A 23,605-nucleotide genomic window follows, 5' to 3' on the forward strand; every position below is an offset into this window, starting at 1 on the left:
TAACTGCGGTAAAAGGAGAGAATCCAGATTCATAATTGTTGTTTCAGGGAACTGTTTACCGAAAATTCCTGGCATTTTTTGTCCAAATTACTATTCACACCACCTTCTGCATCACAATCCATCAATAAACTTGTGTTAATTCCCTATTCTGACATCCTCAGGTCTCGATCGACTTATGGAATAAATTTGCCATCATTTCCATCATCGTTGCTCACATCTCATCATCGCCCCATTTAACAATGCCCCGTCACAAATTTCCGGCCGTCGGCTCGCAGGACTTTGAAGATTCATCTCCTGAAGGCGCGGCCTCAGTTTCAATGAATTTTAGAAGTGGTCAGTTTTATGTTTTTAGGTTGCAGAATGAATTCGGTGAATACAGAGCAAGTTCAGAATTTAATTTTGGTCGAATAAATGTTCAAATTGCCAGACTCACCAAAATCTTCAATTTTCAGTTACACTGAAGTTATCTGATTTTCGCAGCCGCTACACGCAACATCGTCCAGCCAACGGAGGCACCCGAGGGCAACGGCGTCGCCAGAAAAAGAAGGCCAAACCTCCGGCCAGAGGCCAAGGCCGTCCTGACGGCGTGGCTGACGGAGCATCGCCACCATCCGTACCCCACGGAGGAGGAGAAAGATGCCCTTGTTTGCGAGGCAGGGGTGACTCTTGCGCAGGTATTGAATTAGGTTGCTCTGTCTTATTACGTAAATAGTGATGAATGAAGTCTTAGTGTAATAAAGTACTCTCATCGTGTCGTGCATAGAAGAGGGCAGCGCCTGGAAGGAAGCTCAGGCAATATGGTCCAACTGCCTCCACCTCCCAAAGACACGAGCTACTTACTCCTGCTGGCGGACTTGACCATAGGTGACTTGTGGTGTCGAGAATTTACAGGGGTTGTGAAACATCCTTTGAGGGCTTGATGGTTCAATTTGGTGATCCTTTCCTCGTATCTTTTCCTTCATAAATTTATACAATATGGGTGGCTCATAAATTATGACGCTGCCGGCTGCGTCTATTTAGAACTTATTTGTTGCCAGACTCTTTCTAGATCACCAAATTTTAAATAATTATTTTCCCGGCAGTCATCAACTCAAGTTTCCACAATGTATCATAATTTTGTATATATTCTTTCATTAGGCTGTTGCAGTCGAAATTGTACTCTGATCAAAAACTATTTAATGATCGACAATCAAAATGGAACTAACTAGAAGTAATATACAGTCATGCAGCTTAAGAGCACAAAGGTTCCGATATAGATGGCAATGGATAAGAATATTCTGATCCATGAGCATCTTTTTTTTCTAAACGTGTGATCAAATAGATTGTCGAGTTTGGATGGGCCATTATGTGATTTACTCCGGTCTGAGATGGTAAATGACTAAATTTTTTCTATTTAAACTTAAAAAAATGCAAGAGATAAAAGTTAAATCGTGGCATGTTTTTGTTTCTGCGAACAACAGAATCAGCTGATAGAAATAGAAGTCACCTTAGAAAATTCTAATATATTTCATCATTTGATCTGAATGAATCTCTATTAAAACAATTTTCTCGTTGCAGGTTTGCAATTGGTTCATTAACGCTCGTCGCCGCCAATTGCCCGGAATGTTGCAGCAAGAAGGCTGCTCTCCAGAGAATTATACCATAACTCGCATGGGTAACCCCAAGTCCAAGCAATCCCCTCCTGGGACTGGTGACTTTCAACCGTGTTGGCCCATCGCGAGCCCAAAATCTGAATCTTGATCCGATTCCGCAGGTTTCAACGACGAACGTTGGTCAGTTTGAACAAGGTCGTCGACTAGCAACAACTAGGAATGGTTCGAGAGAGGACGAAAATCGTCCCAGTATTCCAAGTTACTCATATCAATCGTCTCAATGGAAAAGCGAGCAAACATTCGATCCAGCGGACCGTGTTCCTGCTTGGGTTGAAGAACAGAGGCAGCTTAGCCGTACTTTGCCGCTGTCGTTGCAATACAGCGAGCTTTACATCGCGGACATGCCTGGAATGAACACATATTCGACATGTTACTCGGGTGGCCCATCTCAATGCCTATCGCCGTCAGCGCCGTTCATTGCTAGAGATGCAGCAATTTTGTGTACACCAGACCCGTCTCCGCAGTTCCAAAGGGAAGAAATGTATATCTCCCGCATTCTGATCTAGTTGATTCGTATGGATATCTCCCTGCAGGTCCCTACGGAATGGTCAGAACTAAAAATGGCACTACACCACCGCCTACCCCACCAAATGTTAAACTTTAGTAAAATTTCGCAATCGCCCACCGCACTTCATAAGTAGAACTTTATTTGCTACAGACCAGAAAAATCTGCACAATACAATTTCGACGGCTGTCACCACGGGATGGACTTATCACTTGCGTACTGAAAATGGGCCCATCATTCCTAATGGCATTCATGGATATCCTGTCGTCGAAAATAATCAAGATGGTTTCCAAATCAACGATAATTGTGCAAATATCACCAATCAATCGTTCCAGGCTATGGATGATTCGTCAAGTCCCGACCAGTTAGAGGACCGAGCCATGACAGGGACTACAATGGATATTGACCTGCAATCCTCACCTACACATGACTACAACAGTCTTCAATTACTGGTGGACACGGCCTTGGGTAATTGCAACGAGCCTTTGAAGCACAAACAGTTTATTGATGCTACAGGTTTCCCAGTGTCGGCACTGCATGGCAGTAATGATGGTAATTGGCTCATAATTGTCCTTTCCAGCGTTTATTTAAGGCTGCAATCCTCAGTAGATTTTCCTCACACAAGTTCTGCAGAGATTCTGCATGTACAGTCCCTAAAGTGCTAAAATCCTGACGTTTTAGTGCTGAAATCATGATGAGTCCCATAATTAATTGGAGAAGTGAGAATTTTGTGAACACCTACATCAACTGAATTAAAGGAACTATTAACAAACACTCCTTTAGCTCACCTTCGAAATCTACGTTACGGAATGGTCGGCCGAACACAGAGGCGAAAAACCAAGTCCATGTTTAAATTTTGGTTTACGAAAAGTCTTCCGCACACCAAGCAGCGAGGTATGAATTGATCTGTCGGTGCGCACATTTGGATCACCCTGCGGCTAGCGAGATCGAAGTTGCGACGTCATTGGCTAAATTCAAATGCAAGAAGAAAGTTGCATTCGTGTAGTTTAATTACGATTGCACAGCTATTTCTCATAGAAGCAAGTCTATGAAATTCTGATATTATATCAGACATAAGTAGTATCGCACGTTTATGAACTGAATGTTCACGTTTTTATCGGCATGTTTATTCGAATTTATTGAATATTTCCGTTATGGAAGTTATTACAAAGTATAAATCTTTCCGACTTCCTTGCGTTTTCTCTTCATTTGAACGACTGGATTACTCGTTATTTCATTAGTCCAACATCGTTTTAAAATATTGAAGGATATCAAATCTCAATTCGGGTAGGTAGCAATACTTAAAACCGTGTTTGCTTGCACTCTTTTCTCGCAGGGGGAAAAGGAGGTTGCTGCCCCCATGCAAAAATTGAGCGATTGCTGTACGTCCAGGAGCATGATCTATCACGAGGAATCGGTTTGCGGAGAACTTTACACGTTAACCCAGCAATAAAGATAATAGTTAGCTCAAGCAACCCACGTACGGGGCCCACCCCGAGACAGGCGAGACCGAATTTCCGATCTTAAAGTTAGCGACCGACGTTCCACCCGAGGGGGCATCACTATACTAACGGGCACTTGTGTTTGTTGCAGGCAAAAGTGAAGTCGCCATTGCGAAGACTAGACGCTCGTCGAATCCAGATGCAAAGTTAATTTGAAAAATTGGGTTTGCTCAGAATTTCACGCGCTATCCAAGCACCGAATAGAAGCTACAGCTGGCGCAGGAGGCGGGCCTCAACATGAGGCAGGTAAGCCCGAAATTAAGATCACTTGTATTGCAGATATTAGTGCAAGCTAACGAATATCTTACCCATATTATATTGTCTTAGGATTACTAATCTTCAAGGAAACACGATGATTTAATAAACAGATATTTTAGACTGAAATTATTTGTAAGAATCATTGATCGGACGATATTTATCGTTCATTAACATTTCCCAATATTTTAAGAGTATACACAGGTAGAAATTTATTAAAGCTTGCTTGCTCTCCAAGGTTAACGATTGGTTAATAAACGCGAGGCGGCGGTATGTGGAACTTCACCCGATATTAGGGCCTCGTTTATCTGATTCACTGATTAAACAGTTAATAAGGGACCAGCGTATCAACAGCAATTTGGAGATGCTGGCCGCCGTCAGTGAATGTAAGTATAACCTGCGAAATGCAAGCATAATTGCGAAAAGATTTTTATCCACCTGTAATGGCCTTACGCGTTAATATTTCAAATTAAATGGCGTTAAATTTCAATGTGGAGCGCTAGTAAATAGAATTACCAATTAAGTTAAAGTAAATCGTCTTCTCTTTACTCCTCAGACGCGCAGAAGCTGTGACGGGAATGTACTGAAGCCCTTCCTCTTGGCCGGCATATCTGCGGCCAACTGCAGGCTGAAAATAAGTCACTGTAGCGGGACAACTACGCTCAATACAACATAGTAACTGGGTCTCTGCTTGCAGGCCCCCACGTACGTGGATTAATTTATATATTTATAAACGAGCCTACTAATGCCACAAACTAGGCTCAAATTTCATGGAGAACCCGCGGCCACGGCATAGGACTATAAACTAAATGCAGATAGGCTAACGAGTACAGACATTATACAGACTTAAAGTACAGACAGTAATAGACATTGCATAGTGTGGTAGAGTAAGTAAAAGTAGGCTGCATGCTCGCAATCAGCTGCTTTCCGAGTAAACTACCTGCGCATACTTTTTCTCTTCAGTCTTTGTTAGAGAGGTGCGGCGGCTGAAGAAAACTAATAGCGTTTAAAGCGCGGGTAAGGTTGGCCCGCTACACCGCCTTCGTGTATGTATTCTGAAGAAAAGTGCCATATTTTTATACTTTGTACGTGCGCGATCAAGATGTATTCGTACCTTTAATTAATCGTTAACTTATGTGTAAATATGCAATCTAAGAAACGTACAAAACTATTTAATTCTCCCTACGCCTCGCAAAGCATGAAATTCTGTTTAGATTTGGTCATGAGTTATTGAGTGATAATTGAACTCAGCGTGTCGATGCAGCGTCACAGCTAAAAGCATGTTCTTTCGATGACTGGATGAGTTTTAGAATGATTGTGAAAAAAGTATGTAGTGAAATGAAGGAATAGATAATGAATGATTTGGAGGTTGCTGGCGGAGAAATTTTCGTGGAATAAATATAAAAGATTTAACGTCGAATTTTCAGACTCCCGAAATGTTTCTCAGTTCAAATTATTTCAATGCATCACAGTACGTATCATTGGGAGTGGATTTGTTGTGATATTTCCACTCAATCCATATTCCGAAAAAAAAAAACAAAATTCGTGATGAATTAAGGAGCTGTAATCCTAAGGCTATTGTTAAGTGTTGATCACTACACAATGAGTACATGAATGCTTTATTAAAATCAGCGGTTCTTCAGCCTGAATCCAAAAATTGAAGAATTATCGCGATATAACGATCTTGCGATATGCTGAACTTTCTTCGTTCAACGTTTTAGAATGAAAATCTCTTATAGATAGAAAGATAACTTTTCTGTTTTCCGCGTCGTCAGTTGCAATGACGTTAACCACGCGCTGGTCAAATTTTTAACAGCGCTTGGTAATGAATTTAAACGCGCAACATGGAGAAAACTGATGCAAATTGCCGATCGTTGTGCAGATTCCAATATGCATCTCTTGTAAACGTCGGTGAACAACTCTATTAATTAATATCACTCCATTTGTAATGATTTATTTATGAAAAGAAGCTGTAACGTATGCTGGACACGTTTTTTTCAGTTTGCTTTTGCCATCACCGAATAAAGTTAGACACGGCTCTGCTTCATACGAAGATTCATACAAATAATGCTCTGTCCCGTATACGTAGACCCTATATCATTCGCGTCTGGCTCCGTGCCTCAAACGAAGTCTTTGTTGTTCACATACTATGTCCATGCCAAATGAAGGATGCCTTTGCGCCATGCTCGATGTCTCTTTACTGTGTCCGATTGTTATTTTCTCACTCATTTTGCCTTGGCTCCTGCGTCCTGAAAAGTCAAGTCTGCGTCACGACGCATGACGTCATCAGGCGTAACTCATCAAGCTACTATGACTGTGTCAAAGTTATGAATAACTCTGTTCTGGGTTGACAGTCATAATCTTGAATGGATCTGTCTGATCTACTAATTAGACATAGATAGACCTGAGGGGTTTTGGTTCATTTATAAATTGTCCGAATAACAGATTAAATACTCATCGGCCAGGGAAGGATAAATAACAAGTCGTGTATCTAAGCTTAAGTATTGAAGAAAGGTTCATGGGATACACTCGATAGAAGTTACAGGATCAAGCACAGTATGTGCAGTAGATTGGGAGATAGAGTTAACGACACTACATATTGGTCTGAGTGCCGGAGTCTGCATGACTGCAGCTGAAGGCTGTATGCCTAAGACTGAGACTCTGCTGGGACTGACTAACAGTGCGCTTTCTCAGCTTATATACGCGGTGACCCACGTATAGTGACGTCACAGAAGGTGACGTAATAGTCGCTGATGACATCACGGCCTGACACGTCCCCCCCCGCTGTAAGAAGCGTCCTCGCTTCATTAATATAAAGCAAAGCTAATACATGGGTCAACGCATCAGCGTCACGTGCACAAGCTTCCCAACAATGATCGGAATTGCTAACTACAACGAGACTGAACGTCGCTAAACACCAGTGCTTAAATTAGGCATTAATTAATTTGGCATTAATTTCAAACCTAATTTTTAAGAAAAAGGCTCAGTTACTAGAGTTTACATATGTCGACGGACATCATAGTAGTAACTTAATATTACATAGAAGTTCAATGCCGGTTTTCTGGCTTTATACGCTCAAAAATACAGTTTTTCGCTCGGCAAGAAGAAAATACATTTTCATTGATTTCTATTTTTAGAGAACCATGCAATAGCCTATTCTTAGATTTACTCTGAGCGGCGTTGGATTATTTCGCAAGTTATTTTTACGTTATGTTACTTTATATGTAAATGGCTATTTCAGTCATTTTATTAGATCATGATTCAGCAAGATGGCTTGCAATCGCGAAACCCAGGTACATAAGAAAGCATATGAAATTCAATTCACAATACTATGATATGCAAATTATTTTCGGTACCTTCTACTAATCAGATTAAAAAAATAACATCTTTATTTAATTATAGTTAGTGCTGAAAAGGAAATGAATCAGCACAAAATGATGAGACTTATTCGGGATAAACCCTGATTCCTCATCGTACATGATTGTAAGAGAACTAATGTTTCTATCAGTACGTTGTTAGTACAATTAATTAAATTGCTGTCTCCTCTATCGGCACTTATATTGAAGTCGTTCCCTTCCCCCCTTGCAAGATGANATTTAATTATAGTTAGTGCTGAAAAGGAAATGAATCAGCATAAAATGATGAGACTTATTCGGGATAAAACTTTGATTCCTCGTCGAATATGATTGTAAGAGAACCAATGTTTCTATCAGTACGTTGTTAGTGCAATTAATTAAATTGCTATCTCCTCTATCGGCACTCATATTGAAGTCGTTCCCTTCCCCCTTTGGAAATTGACGCTCCTGTGTCGGCACTACATGATTGTGACTTTTACAACTTACGTTGGCTAAATTGACACAACTCGGGGTCAGTGGTATATATACCAATACGTTTTCGAGAACAAGTTGAAAGGAATTACTCGTTGTTTAAACTACTGACCGAGTATGACACACAACTCATCTCTTACCGTCGGAACCAGAAGTTTCCTTACGCCCCCTACATTTTAATACCAATACCAATAGTATAATTCTATCGTCGCACATCCCACGATGTCTACAATAATGTGCTTAAGCAGTGTCTTCCATTTTAACATGGGACTCGGCGTCAAAGACCCAACGTAAAACGGCGTGTAAAAGGACATAATCTCACTATAAACAATGAGCCGCTGTTGACTACGTCAACGTGCCTTTTGAGTTTAGATAAATGGGGCAACTTGAGAATATTGTAAATATAATGGAACACACTTAATCGATCCATACAATTTATACTTACTAATAGACTAAGTAGTCTCAATTGATCGCAATATTTCCAACACAGCCAGTTGGTGCATACGCAAAATTCTTAATAAATTTACGCAACATTTCAGGTGAACATGAAAAATTGGATTCGCCGTCATGTATGGAAAAACTGTATTTATTGCAATCAAATTTTTTCATTGTTCCTCGGACAATTATATCAGGAACAGTCTGATACATGTCCAGTGGCTCCACTTTGGCTCAATAATTTTGTGAACACCTTGCTTCTGTCAGCTTTATTGGTGCCTACCTATTTCACGCAAAATTTTCTTAACATAACTAATTCTTAAAAGCCAAGCATACAAAACGAAGTCATGGTTTCGTCTTGATCTCGAATGACCCGTAATCCAATAACACCTTTCTACGTTGGATAAATTACTGTGGCAAATACCTTCGTGCATTGTGTAGGCAAACGGTTTTCAGTGGCTTAAAAGAGATTTGCCTGCAATGTGCTATCGATTATTCAGACCTTACAAATCAGCGATGATTCATAGATGACTGCCACCTTTACTCGCCACCCTCTCGATTTATTGATGTTTTATTGTCGATTGTTGGCAAATCTGGCCACTCACCGTTACGCCACCTATAAACTACTATCGCCACCTATAATCATCGGTGCACCACCCATAATTTTTATTTGGGTCGTCGTGCTAAATTAATAATTTAACATCGGCCTCTAACCTCACAGGATTCACTTTTCCGACTCATGTTACTATGAATCAATGACCATTATTTTGCATATGAAAGACCTTGTCTTTTCATCAGTACGTAATTTAATTACATCGACAGGAAACATTTATCCCGGTGAGCTTAGGCACGCTCACTGAGGCACCCACGCTGCCGCCTAAAGCACCGTGGTGCACATGTACCTCCACTCGAAGTAAAAAAAAATCAGTCTCTGACTATTAACGCTCGTCATGTGTAGTCACACATGAATATTGTTACGTGTTATAAATACAACATCGCACAAGAAAAATAGATGCAAGTCTATTGAGCGTTTATTTAGCAAAATTATCAGTTAAATGGTCATTTGGAAATTAAATATTCGGGAATCGTTACTGATCTCCCATGACTCACAAGATACTCATGATATTGCGAACCAGATATATTATTACCTGTGGGTTAACAAACAATATTAATTAAATCTAATATGAATATTTCATTATTAGAATAACCAACTTGAGTCCAGCGACTCTTGAGGTGTCGCGACAGTTGATATATTGTTGCAGTTTCTTCACTTTATTATTTGCGCAAGGTTGCGATGTCCGAGATCACCGCAGGTTTTCTCTTGAACTTCTTCACGGGCGCGTATAATTATACGTCGGTCGTTACTCGTGCTGCTGATGTTGCTTTGCTCATTGATGAGATATTCTAGCTTTCATCAATGTTGTTCGACGCCTCTTCCATGTTTCTGGGATTTTAGCCGTCTCTGATGTCTCTTGAAAACAAACAGACAGTCGACGCTGCTGATGCATGAAGACGCCGCTACTGTTATATGAAGCCGCTGCTGCTTCTTCAAAGATGCAATGGACTTTAAGTCGCTGCTGCTGGTTCTTGAAGTCGCTGCTGCTGATGCTTTTTGTAGCTTTTCGTGATAATTTTTCTCTATTCATCCTCTCGCTTCCTGCACTGGAACATTGTAGTTCACTTGACTTCTATAGTCTGCGCTGGTGTATCTTCTAGTCTAGTAGATGATCTTCTTTCTTCCCTATCAGCTCTTGATACACTGTCTGAGGAAGACATTTTCACTGCACTTCACTTCAGTTCACTTCCCTGGCAATTTTAATTGTTATTACGCACTCGGGCGCCACTGTCAAAGTTATGAATAACTCTGTTCTGGGTCTGTCTCTTATACACATCTAGATGTGTATAAGAGACAGCTTCTTATTGCGATCGTCAGTTCGATCGTGAGTTTGATCGTGAATTCGATCAGACTATTGGCTGTTATTCACTTGCTGAGGCAAATGCTCTCATCAGTGTAATGTTATAGGTTAATGTGTTCGGAATTGAATTGACCATTAACTCAAGTATGCACGTAATCGTTATTTAAGGAAAAATATTCACTATTGAATTCTTATCCGGTCGTGCATTCAATTAGTAGCATTGTCAATTTAATATTGATCATAAAATGCTCTAGCTTGATTACTTTGAATTTATACAACACAATTTTTTATGCTCTACATGTTGTAATTTTGAGCAACGTGAAATTAAATTTATCACGATTATAAGTCATTTCAATAACAGTCTTACTGACATCTTATTTTCTGCATGCGTAATAGCGTGCAGTAGTCAAGCTATTATTTATTTCATCTCGTTATATTCGGTAAAAGAACTAACGTTTAACAGTATGAATCATGAAAACATCTTTGCACTCTATTGCATACAATGCAATCTTTTGAATACGTACAATATTATTTAACGGAATATTTGCTTTCAACGTGATAGTCTCGTTGTGATGATACAGAGATTTGATGCGCATTTACTCCTGTGAGGAAATTAATCGCAAGACACATTAATAAGTTTGCATTAATGGAATTAATATATATTAATTCTAATACATTGGATACAATAGTGTGACCACCTTCTCTCAGAACGGGTAACAAGTGTGCACAATTACAAGCGAGTAATGCAATGAGTTGCTTGTATCAACGCTTTGGTCTGCGGTTGCCTTGCACCTGTTGTTTACGCAACGAGGTAGCTAGCTGGGCGCACGAAACCTTCACCTCTGATCCCTCCGGGTACGCGTCTAGCACGCACATAGCTTGACGTACACATTGTTAAGTACCATTGGTACAGCAAGAGCTTATAAATCATGCTCTGATTTATATATTACCGTTAATCACGTGTTTATATGGACGTTTCATGAATTGAATACTGATTTTATATGATGCAATTTATATGATGACAGCGTTGATGAGATTTCGTTTGGACGTAAATCATCATTCGCTTTTGACATATCAACAATTGAACAGAGTAAATGAACATTCTCAAAGTTCATTAAAAGCTTCAGTGATTAGCAATGATGATCGTAATTAACTGAACAATTAGTTCAGGAGCGAACTTGATAACCTTGTATCTAAGTCGCATATACAGTATACGGTCTCGTCACACGATTCAGAGACTTGCATCGACGTTGTTATAAAAATTAGCCCGTTGTTTCCAACGTTTTTAGCCATGCTAAATTTTTAAATTAAACATCACAGTTTGTCTCTAAAAATTATCACATCATCATCATCAAAACAATTCAAATTAAGCTAGATAAATTGATATACGTATTTTACGTTATCACCATCAGTCAATTAATGTCAGTTGATGACTTTCTCAAGAACAAATTCTGACCGCCTGTCATGTTTTAAAACATAAACAGTGCTTACGTGCTACCATATGGTTTGAACGCATGTAAACATTTATGACGTCAGTGTTGACTGCTATATAGCATTATCTAATTTGAAAAGAGCGAGTATATATACAAATCCAAAAAAAAGGATTTCAACATCATTTCATATAACCGGATTATGATAATCTCTGGCAAGAACAGCTCATTATTCATTAGCATCAACGGCGTTAATGCCGTATTACTAGCAGAATTCGTCAATTCTGGCATTAAGGCTGTAACAGCATGAAGTTCATTAGTGAGAATTGGCTTAATAGTTTGAGGGACTCCCCAAATAAAAATTGAGAGTGGAGCACCTATGTTTTTATGGTGGCTATTGGCGGACCCCATAGGTGGAGCTTATATGATTTATACAGTGAATTACGGGTGGCGTGCACCACCTATCCCACACCTATAACCTGATAATGGCCACCACACCCGTAAAGCTCTTCGTACATCAATAACTACCCATTGGCACCGGTGGCGCATCAATGAGCCACCAGTGGCCACCTATAAAATGAATTCAGTAAAAAATTTTCCTTTAGTTTCAAATCCGATGCTTCTGCATTCACTGATATTGCATCACCCAATCACCATTTTAAGTGCTGCGTATGCAAATCTACCATGGCAGTACAAGTAACAATGTCAGACATGTAGCAGGAACATATAATCAGAGTACCATACACATACCTCGTGAGAAATCGACTTGAAGAAGTCCCTGCCTGCAGGATTCGAACTCCGGTCTCCCACACGCGAAGCAGAGCCTCTACCGTTGCGCCATCGGAGAGGCCTTGGCAGTCGAGTAATTTTAAAAGATTTAACTGAAGTATTGCAAATATTAATTTCATCAAATGAGCAAAGTTAATGCTACCACCGTGATGATTAGATGGCTTCATCACCAATTTCATTTGAACATGCTACTACATTCGAGTAAACACCCGCTGAAAGAAACTTCATTTATCCGTAACGAACGATGGTTCAGCTCAGAGTAAAGGCTACGGGAAAATGCTTAATAAGTATCGAAGTTCATAATGTCAACATTACACCAATTTTGACAGCGGCTTAATTCGATATATTTTCACCAAGAATATTCTGACGTGAAGTAAGGAATTGATATTACACGATTATTTGAAATATCAGACGTGAACTACCTGCACCACTTCTAGTCACAATTTTTTTATAGCTTAATCTTTAGTCTAAAGAATTTTAGTCTTTAATCTAAAGAATTATCTGACTGTATATTAAATTTTACAATCGAAGTCAGGATGGATAACCGAGTTTTTACTCGTATCCTCTGCATAAAAAGGATACTTTTGTGACAAGCAAGTTACGCGGAAAGCACGTTCCAAGCAGGACTAGGTAAAGATTAGTTGGAAGCTCAACGTCGACGCGCGTCAAGCCAACCGGTATGAACGTGTGCTTACTCACACGTCGCTCTCTCGCTCTCTGCCCATGATGCCGAGCCGCTGTGCTTTACAGCAGCTGAAGGCTGTCTGCCTAAGACTGAGACTCTGCTGGGACTGACTGGCAGTCGGCTCACCGAGCTTATATACGCGGTGACCCACGTATAGTGACGTCACAGAAGGTGACGTAATAGTCGCTGATGACATCACGGCCTGACAACTGGACAGCGCAATAACAATTTCTTTCATAACGCATTAACGGGGAAAACAGGGTAGGAAGAGCGTCAAGAACTTAGAAGGAAAATATACTTTGTAAATTCATATTCTGAGATAATAATTTTCAAAATTAAGTTGGATAGGAGTCAATAAATTTAAAAACTTAATCTGGCAGCGTCAAATCAATAAAAAAAATTTACAGAATAATTTCAAAAATATAAATAAATAATATTTGCGCCGATTTATGAACACTATAATAATAATAGATATTAATAATTAATAAATATTAAAACCACTTCCAGAGGATAGGTGGAAATTATTTCAAGAATTTAGAACGAGTCTTAAAGGTCTGTAAATTATTTTGAATCCAAATTTACAAATACTTTCATCACAAGTAGTAGCAGCGCCGTATCCTGCTTACCGCGGGTCTGAAGTTATCACTGTTCATTCAAAACTCCCCGGAATTCATAACTACACAGTCATGTATAAATTCAAGTGAATGATTGCAAGCGTGCAACAAAGAGGATTTCTTCGAGAATTGTTTGCTATAGCTGGTAGATTATTTTAAAGATATTACCTATATTTTTCGCTAATTTTCTACTATTTATACCAAAAAAAGGAAGTTACTCTTTTATATGATTGAAGATGAAACTTACTTCTGACCGATAAGAACATTTTTTCCATCGCTCTAATTCATCTAAGAATTGTTCTTTGAGTCTTAAGATACAAAATAAAAATAAATTGAAATTTTGTAGTCGCACAATAATTGCTGGCGTCTCGTATAGCGTGGGGCAAATTAATGTCTGCCAGACGTGCGCCGCACTTGAATAAATCGTACGTACTACTGACTTTAGTTTATATGTTTAATCCCTTAAAAAAGGCTTGATAGCTACGCCTCTTAATACTTTTTTCGATTCTAGTTGCTCTTTCAAAATGCTAAAGCGAATAGACTTACATTACAAAAGTAAATTAAGTAAAATTTACCATTTGAGCACACTGCACATTCTCATGTTGTCATACTGAGTAGACAATAATAAGTCTGATGCGCCATCTGTTAGCCAAATAATATCTCACGATCCCTGGTTCCATTCGTATACACAAAAATCAAAATTGTATGAAATATTCAAAAAGAATATTACTAGTCCTAGTTAATTAACTAGAACAGTCCTAGTGTCTTACTTCACCACTCTTCCCTTCAGTAGCATTAATCACGTCACCTTCAGTGACGTCATTGAAGCAAGTCTATATAACCTCCTCAAGCATCTATCTATCCTATTAGTCAGTCGCAGACCAAACTCTGCTTGCAGCGTCGGAGCCCAGCTCCTACACGCATCTGCTTCCGACGGCTCCGACACTCCCTTGTCCACTTGCGATAGTGTTGATATAGTTACCTTGCTATTCCTGTAATTATACCTCTCCATGCCTATCTTCGTGTGGACTTCTTGGAAAGTTGAATTCTTAAGGGAATACCTATGAAATTAAAGTTCACACTTGGACGTCAGAAGACGAAGGTCGCCAAATGTGTTGTGTTTCTGCTCCGAGATTTTGCTGTAAGGGACGTTAGTTTGCTGCACGACACGCGTTGTTTTGTGACTATAATGTTTGGAAAATTATTACAGCTGTGGATCTTTAAAGCTCCTCACTAGCTGTATACGTTACAGGCTCCTTAGGTAAATGAAACGCAACCTTAAATTAGTTTGTAAGGTTCGCAGACTAAACTTCAGAAAGGCTATGTAAAGATGTTTGGAGTGTGATGCTTGATTCATCATGAGACTTGGAAATTTCGATCGATCGATTAGACTTTATCGATTGAAAGATCGATTAAACTAGAAAATTGCGAGCATTCTACGTTTCGCTGTCTGTGAACGTTTTGGTCCGTAAAAACGTATTTCTTAGCTGATGGTCTTCAGCTGTTAGTTGAACAGTTCTGGGTTCCTGCACCTTCCAACTTCAGAACAAATTCACTGCTGCCGATGAAGCTTTTCTCAAGATGTAACACGACATAGTATCGCGTTATCCCTCCTTGTTAGGGCTTCTACAGATCTTTAAAATTCGAATGGATCAGTCGCTTGGCTGCTAACAGCTTTCCATTTTACTCCCCAAGAGTAGACGGGATGAGAATCACGAAATCCCTCCAATATGTGATACCTGCCACAAGTATTTTTATCTTTACAGCTCCTGAAGAGTCTCCAACGCTTTTTTTCTTGCCTCCGTCAATGAGATAAGAGAGCAATTCGGAAGTAGCGCCTGTTTCAAGTCTCGGAATACCATCCTTAATTTTGTGTATTGTAGGCAAGACTATCTTTGATAAAATGGTCATTGGGTGAACAGTACGCTTCTACCGAAGAACAATTTCAATCCGCCTACGTTTTCCTGACGAGTATTCATTCCGCAGCACCACTGAACTAGTGCACTAATTGTAATCGCAAGGCGATGATAAAGACCACACGTACATAGTAAAAATCTGCTCTAGGTGGAGAATAAGTGCTCGATCTCTCGTTCTGTTGGGATTGGGTTTATATTTCAATACGTCACAAGTTTAGTATCTGACGAATTCCCTAATTGAAATATTCTAGTAATATCTTAAGATGTTCAGCTAGCGATTAAGTTATTTTGATGATAGCTCGTGATAGTGTATATGTATTATACCAAGAGATGTGTTCCAGGCAGATCTCTGCACCGAACAGTGATGTACAATTTGTACACCTATAAATAGTTGGCAAGGTTCAAAATATGTAAATTTAGAAGAGAACAATCTCGTTGTTTGGATCCACCGCCGTGAGATCTCTCAAGATGAGGGTCATTGTCACTCCGGTTTGGAACGCATTGTACTGTAGTCTTCGTCGCCATGTCGTAGAGCCATCTTTCACATGCCTGTGGACTTTTTGCACTGTCTCTTCGTTTAGTACTTACCCGTTTCGTAGAGAAAAATATCTCCTAGTATGCGAACGGAAACTTCTTCACAGCTTGAACTTACGTTCACCGACGGCAGCAAATAATTCTGAGCTATTGTTGAAATGTGCTTACCACCCCCCCCTGATCAACTGTTCATCATTGAAGAAGATAACGCGACCCAAATGTCGGCTTCTTCATCACGCACCTCTGCCGCGCGTTAATTAACCAGTCGTCCAGCTGGCTCGTATTTAAACTTCACAAGAAATTGTCTATTGAACGAAAACACGAAGGGCCAAGAAAAACAAATAAGTCGAAATAATCGAAAATGCAACAAATTTATTTAATAAGGAACAAAAAACTGGCACAAAAATATTGAAGCTTGGAGATGGATTTTGGCCAATTAGGATCGGATATTCGATCTCGCCTGTCTCGCGGTGAGCCCCGTGGTTTGTTTCAGCTGACAATTATCTTTATTGCTGGGATAACGTGTAGAGTTCTCCGACAACTAATTCCTCGTGATAGATCATGCTAACCTTCTTTCCCCCCTGCAAGAAAAGAGTGCAAGCAAACACGGTTTTAAGTATTGCTACCTACCCGAATCGAGATTTGATATCCTTCAATATTTTTATGTGATCTGGAGGACTAATGAGAACTAGTAATCCAGTCGTTCTAATGAAGAGAAAACGCAAGGAAGAGGGAAAGATTATTAATACTTCGTAAGAACTTCCATTACTGAAATATTCAATAAATTCAAGTAAACTTGTCGATAAAAACGTGAGCATCCAGTTCATGAACATACGATACTTCTTTTGTCTGGTATATTATCAGAATTCCATAGATTTGCTCAGGGGAGCAATAGCTCTTCGATAGTAATTGTACTACGCAAATGCTAATTTCTTCCTACATTTCAATTTAGCCAATGACGTAGCAACATCGATCTGGCTTGTCACAGGGCGAACCATGTGCGCACCGACAGATCAATTTATACCTCGCTGTTTGGTGTGTAGAAAACTTTGCCGCAAACGAAAATTTAAGGGGAGCGTCTGCCCCAAAATAAAAAAATTTGACTTTTTGGTGTTTATGCTCATTTTAATTAAAGCTTACATTCTGATGCATCTAACGGTACCAAAACCATCTCTGTACGTTGACTTATGCATCATGACAGATCGCGAAAGGGATAGGGGTAATGAAATTCTTTAACATTCAAGATAGGCCGAAATTACCGGTTGAACACTTAAAAAGCTAGTCTGAACACGCTGTGCTCCAGTTATCCGCCTGCAGTCGTGCGGGATGGTTCTCGTGCCGTCGTTCGCACCATCCTTGACAGAAATTGAGCTCCAGTATCGTCCAGTCTTGCAACCTAGCATCCTTGAATGTCTATTTAGAGGGGCGTGCGACTTTGTGGGGCTCTAATGAAAAGTTAACCTATTGTCACTGCAAACCTATCTCCTCCTAGAGTTTTGAAGCTACATCAATGAGTGATATACCGTCCAAATCACAAATAAAAGATCTACAAATGATGCAGAAGATTTTTCTAATTTCGTTATAGTTTGGATTTTATTCTGCAAAAAGGGAGGGGTGACTGGAGTGAAACGAAAAAATTTCCGAAAAATTCATGAAAAATGCTCCCATACCTACAAAAATTAGAATTTCAAAAAACCGTCTGCATCAGTTTTAGATATGGTCTTTACGCATCGAATGATATGCGTTTCAATGTTGTAGCTTAAAAATTCTAGGAGGAGAGAGATTTCTACCGTATCCACTTTTTTGTCCGTTTTATAAGAATTTCACGTTTTCCTTCATTTTTTTCGAAAAATTTACACAAACAAAAAAGTCTTAGAATTTCGTTTTACATATGTGTACCGAAGTTTGAATTGATCCGTGGATAAATAACCGAGATCAAATTTGGAGCAGACGCTCCCCTTAAACATGGACTTTGCTTTTCACCGCGGCGTTCAGCCGGTCATTGCAGGGGTAACGTAGTTTTCGACGGTGAGCAAGCAGAGTGTATTTTAACAACTCCTTTTATTCGGTTGCTTACAGGGTTTTCACAAAATGCTCACCTCTCCAATTAATTTTTGGACGCCTCGGGATTATGGGATTTATCCGCTGCAATCACACAAAGCAGTATCATCTGCAATTGACGACCTTTTAGTAACTGCGCCGGGTTGTGACTGCAGGGGCCGGATTATCAAAACATGCTAAGTATACGTAGCCGCTAACGTTTAGCGTAAGTACAGCTAAGTAGACGTGACTCGACTGAGTGTTATTATCGAAACATTTGCGCGGGAAGCTACGTACAAAAATTTGTGCATAACTGTACGCCTGCTCGGAGGTGTCGTAAGCGGAGTTACGTACAAATTTTGAGTGTTAAAGCAATATGAGACTATTAATTTACTAGCAGCAAGTTGAATTGTAATAGAATTTTGTCAATAATGAGACTAGGTATAATATGGGATCGTGCTAGTGCTTTTAGGAAAAAATATTCGATTGAGTTTATACCAGAAGCTAATTTGTTTTCCTCTTGTGTTTCAATTTACAAGCAAATGTTGATATTCATGTTCAAGAGTTTTATGCCTTTTGATTCAAAATATCTTCATGCCTTTTTGATTCAAAATTATGTGGAGGTTGACAAGCCAACCATTTTTTAGCTCCGTACACATTTCTTTTTTTCTCTGACAGTCACAACTCCAACTCATAAAATTTTCTAAATTCTAGGTCTCTCTAAAAAGTCTTCTAGTTTTGAATGGGAATAGTGCAATTTTTTTGCCCTGATTGCAAGAAATTTTGATGAATGATCACAAAAACAAGTGCATTGCTATTTGGATAACGTCACACTTATTTCTCCATATGCACACTAATCAGTCTACGCTGATGCCGCTGACACGACACAACCTCCTTCCGTTCACGCGCTCTGCGCACTGAGTCGACAGGAGCTAGGAACAGCAAATCCAAAGCCTCTGATTGGTCAGTTAGTTGGATGGTTTCGATAATGCCTTTTCAGATGAGTCATGCGTAAGACAGTTTTGTTAATGCCAAATTTTGACTGACTTACGCCATACGTAACTTTTTGACCGTAAGTACGAAAAGTTACGTAAACTTAGCGAAGTTTCGTTAATCTCTGCCCAGGTCAACATCCTTTACAGTCCAGGGGCCGTATTATCAAAATTTCGTAAGTGCGCAAAATCGACTTATGAGAGGCGTAAGTACTGACTTGATGACGAAACTCTAGAGGTGGTATTATCAAAACATATGCGCGGGAAGATACGTAACGTAACTGTACGCTTGCTCGGAGATGTCGTAAGTGGAGTTCCGCACAAGTTTATAGTGTCTGCTGAAGCGATAGGAAACTATTGATTTACTAGCAAGTAGCAACACCTTGATTTGTGATAGAATTTTGTCATTAATCCGACAACGCGGATTATACACGCATAGAATGATGGCTCTACTTGTGATGGCTCCACTACTTGATCGTGCAACATTTGCACGATCAAAATATGTGATCGTGCTAAACAGTGTTATTGGAAAAAAATTCAATTCATTTTTTCAAAAATTTTTTTCATTCATTTTCAAAAATTCAATTCATTCATTCCTTCTAGTCGGTACTTTATATCTTTGCCAACCATAATTTTCAGCTCCGTACACAGATTTCTTCTTCAACTCACGCTGTTAATTAAAAAGAGTTCACAACTATTTTAGAACGGCTTTTTCTGGGCCAACAAGGAGCAATACCGACAGACAGCATTCGATAGTCGATACCATCGAAGGCATCGATTCCCGCCATCGAAGTTCACAGAATGTAAACAAATCCCAAGCCTCTGATTGGTCAGTTGGCCAGATGGTTTTGATAGTAAGGTTTTAGCTATAAGTCTTACGTACGAATGTTTTGATAATGCCAGAATTAGGGTATACTTACGTAAGACGTAACTTTTTTGTCGGAAGTACGAAAAGTTACGAAGTTTTGATAATACGGCCCCAGAGGTCATCATCCTTAGCAGTTGGGTGACCACATCCTTCACATGCGTTTGAAGGTTTGTCAAGTTCATGTTTGCAGCCTCAGTTGTGCGCTAGTCATAATTACGGTCACTTCTGATCTACCTATAAATTTCGAAGTATTTGGTGCTAAATTCTCTGCATAAAATCTGCACGACGATCGGCTATTTTTCATCAGTTTTCTCCATGTTGAGCGTGTAAATTCATTACTATTTGACACAGTCCGTGGTAAAGGTCATTGCAACTGACGAAGGGAGAAAACGGAAAACTTGTCATTTTATCTCAAATCGATTTGTATTTTAAAAGCGTTGATCGAAGATAGTTGAACGAGATACACGTTCTATTGTTTATCATCGCGAGATTTCTTCAATTTTTATCGAATGAGGCTGATGAATAGCTGATTATCAATCAAGCATTCATGTACTCCTTTTGTAGTGATCAACAGTTTGCAAGAGCCTTGGTGTAGCCGGAGAACTACCCTGCGTGCAATAAAGTTACAGGGTATCTGCAAGCGGGCCCTAGCCGTTTACGTACGAGGATGAATCAAAATGGATCAACGGATCTTCAAAGGCCACACGGTATATTTAAATTTCATGGAAAATCCGCAGCCACAAAATAGCGCTATAAACTAAATGCGTATAGATTTACAAGTACAGACAATATATGGACATTAAATAAAGGTATTTGTAGACGTTACAAAGTGATGCAGGTATGGCAAAGGTAGGCTGCCTACTCGCAATGAGCTCAGCTGCTTCCCAAGAAAACTACCTACGCTTACTTTTTCTCTCGAGTCTTCGTTAGAGAAGTGCGGCGGCTGAAGACGTCGCACCCCCTCCAAAAATAATTATTTAACACAAAAATATACAGCTGACAATAGTCGCAAAACAATATCTCAACACAAGAATGATCAATACCAGAACAAAGAGCTAGTTATGAGCAGGGTAATACTTGCCACCGAAGTTGAGTTAGAAAATTAAATTTTTTCCCAGAAATAACAAGGTCTACAATTCATTCAGACAATATATAAATGCATCTTCTTACATTTTTCCAGTTGAATTCATTGCGTAAACAGTTCATTTCTTCTAAGACAGTACACACATCGTCCTTAAATTTATGGTGAAATGAACTAAACAATTTGTCACGAAGTCGGTTGCTACTACGTGCAGATTTTCCAGGATAATCTCGTCGGAAGGCCTCTTCAAGACAGTGTCGCATATCCATCCAGCGTTTCCTGACGGCCCATCTTCATATTCGTGAACGATGTGTTCCTCGATGAATACCCACTCCGACGTCGCACTATTCTCCCGCTGCAGTCTGACTCCGAGCTGAAAAATTCACTTTCAGAGCTTGACACGCTACTCTTCTCTGCGTAAAAAGGTGAATTTTGTCAAATAGCAAATGACAGGGCGTCTCGTATACAGAACCAGGAGATGCCTCTTCTTCCGCAGTTCGGGCCTCAATCGTCTCCACGACTACCACAGAGGCAGCCTCGCAGCTAGAAGCGGAATCAGAACGACGCTCTGCAATAGGAAGGTCTCCCTCTGGGCACAACGCCATGGTCCGTCGACATAATTCATCGGTTCTCCGCACAGCACAGCTGCAAGAGCAGGGCCTTCTCCTCGTCATTTGAACTGTTACGCTGAACGTCAGACTTCGAGTGATCTGGCCAATCAGACGAAAACAACAGTCCAGAAGCGGGAACCGGTGTGGCGTCTCTGGAGCTGCTGGAAACATTAAATTTGGCTGGGTCCATCCGTAAGGTCATTGGTGTTGTCGCCGAGAGGAAGTCAGTTCAGCAAAGATAGTCAAGTCAAATCGAAGTGTGGGAATCTAGCGGAAGAGCGCAGTGCTTGCCGAGATTACAACGGGGCTCTTGTCCAACGTTGCCAACAAGTTGCAGCTTCCTTCTACGCTGTTCGACGAGTGCATGGGAGAGAAATGTTCAAATCATCGACCAAGTGCTGGCGACGTACAGTGCCGGAAGCGTTACCGTCTTGAGACTGGCACTTTAGCTCCGGTTGCCTGCAGCCGCACCCGTCCATGGCCGACGAATAAAGTAACCAAAATACAAGAACTTGGTTTTGAATGAATGGTTGACAGCAGCATCGGACTGGATCTGAGAAACTTCCTTGCCGACCAATTACTGCGTCCTGCCACGCCCGTCCAGGCAGGCGGCTCATTCGAGAGTGAGCCAACTCCGTCTCATGTCCAATTTCAGCTCCGAGCAATGCGTCGGAAAGAAAGAAGAGCGCGAACGACAGAAAGTCGGACCGCTACATTAGGATCAGGATTACAGCTCCTTAATTCATCACTAGTTTTTTGTTCGAAATACAGATTCATACTCAAAAATTTTCGGAAGTCTGGAAATTTGATGTTTAAGGTTTCATATTCATGCATTATACGAAAATTTATTCGCCAGCAACCTCCTAATCATTCATTATTTATTCCGTTATTTCACTAGATACTTTTTTCATCGACATTCTTTAAATCATTTAGTCATAGAATGAACAAGCTCCTGTGACGCTGCCATGACACTGTCATGACACACGAAGTTCAATTTTCATTCGAAAACTCCATGACCAAATCTGATAAGAATTTCATGCTTCGTGAGGCGTAGGAAGGATTCAAAATTTACACAAGTTTCTTAGATTTCATAAATATGTATTTGTTAACGATTAAATCACAGTCAAATTTATCTTGTTCACGCACGTACAACGCATAAAAATATAGCACTTTTCTTCATAATACATACACGAAGGCGGCTTATTTTCGGCCTGCAGTTGGCCGCAGATATGCCGGCCAAGAAGAGGGGCTGCAGCACATTCGTCACAGCTTCTGCGCGTCTGAGGAGTAAAGAGAAGACGAATTACTTTACCTTAATTGGAAATTCGATTTACCAGCACTTCACTTTAAAATTTAATGCCCGTACTATTTAAATTTAAAATAATAATAATAGGCCATAATAGGTGAATAAAAATCTTTTCGCAATTATGCTTGCATTTCGCAGGTTATACTTACATTCGCGGACGGCGGCCAGCATCTCCAAATTGCTGTTGATACGCTGGTCCCTTATTAACTGTTTAATCAGGAATCAGATAAACGAGGCCCTAATATCGGGTGAAGTTCCACATACCGCCGCCTCGCGTTTATTAGCCAATCGTTAACCTGGAGAGCAAGCAAGCTTTAATAAATTTCTACCTGTGTAATCTCTCAAAATATAGGGAAATGTTAATTAACGCTAAATGACGTCCGATCAATAATGATTCTTATAAATATTTTCACCGTGTAAAATATTTCTTTTAATTTCATGGTATTCTTTGAAGTTGAGTAGTCCCATGACTATATTTTGCGGGTAGGATATTTGTTAGCTTTCACTAATTTCTGCAATAAGAGCTTGTGATCTTAATTTCGAGCTTACCTGCCTCATATTGAGACCTGCCTCCTGCGCTAGAATACTCTTCTCCTCGGTGCTTGGATAGCGCGTGAAGTTCTCCGCAAACCAAATTTTCAAGAGTA

At 39.9% G+C, this 23,605-nt stretch overlaps 1 protein-coding gene and 1 long non-coding RNA gene across 2 annotated transcripts; one reads left to right on the forward strand and one right to left on the reverse strand.

Annotated features, from left to right (window-relative positions):
* The first annotated feature begins 239 nt into the window (after positions 1–239).
* On the forward strand, positions 240–1,740 carry LOC108664401 (homeobox protein AKR-like). Its single transcript, XM_018150977.1, has 3 exons — positions 240–333; positions 481–674; positions 1,558–1,740. The coding sequence occupies exons 1-3, from the start codon at positions 240–242 to the stop codon at positions 1,738–1,740; spliced, it is 471 nt and encodes a 156-aa protein (XP_018006466.1).
* Positions 1,741–6,402: 4,662 nt separating this feature from the next.
* LOC125178196 lies at positions 6,403–17,431 on the reverse strand. The gene is made up of 3 exons (XR_007156819.1): positions 17,422–17,431; positions 11,527–11,529; positions 6,403–7,495 (listed from the first exon to the last, which is right to left on the reverse strand). It is a non-coding gene; the product is annotated as an uncharacterized LOC125178196 (long non-coding RNA).
* Between the last annotated feature and the right edge of the window lie 6,174 nt (positions 17,432–23,605).

The sequence above is a fragment of the Hyalella azteca genome, unplaced genomic scaffold (genome assembly GCF_000764305.2).
Source record: "Hyalella azteca isolate HAZT.00-mixed unplaced genomic scaffold, Hazt_2.0.2 contig7761, whole genome shotgun sequence".
Taxonomy (NCBI): domain Eukaryota; kingdom Metazoa; phylum Arthropoda; class Malacostraca; order Amphipoda; family Hyalellidae; genus Hyalella; species Hyalella azteca.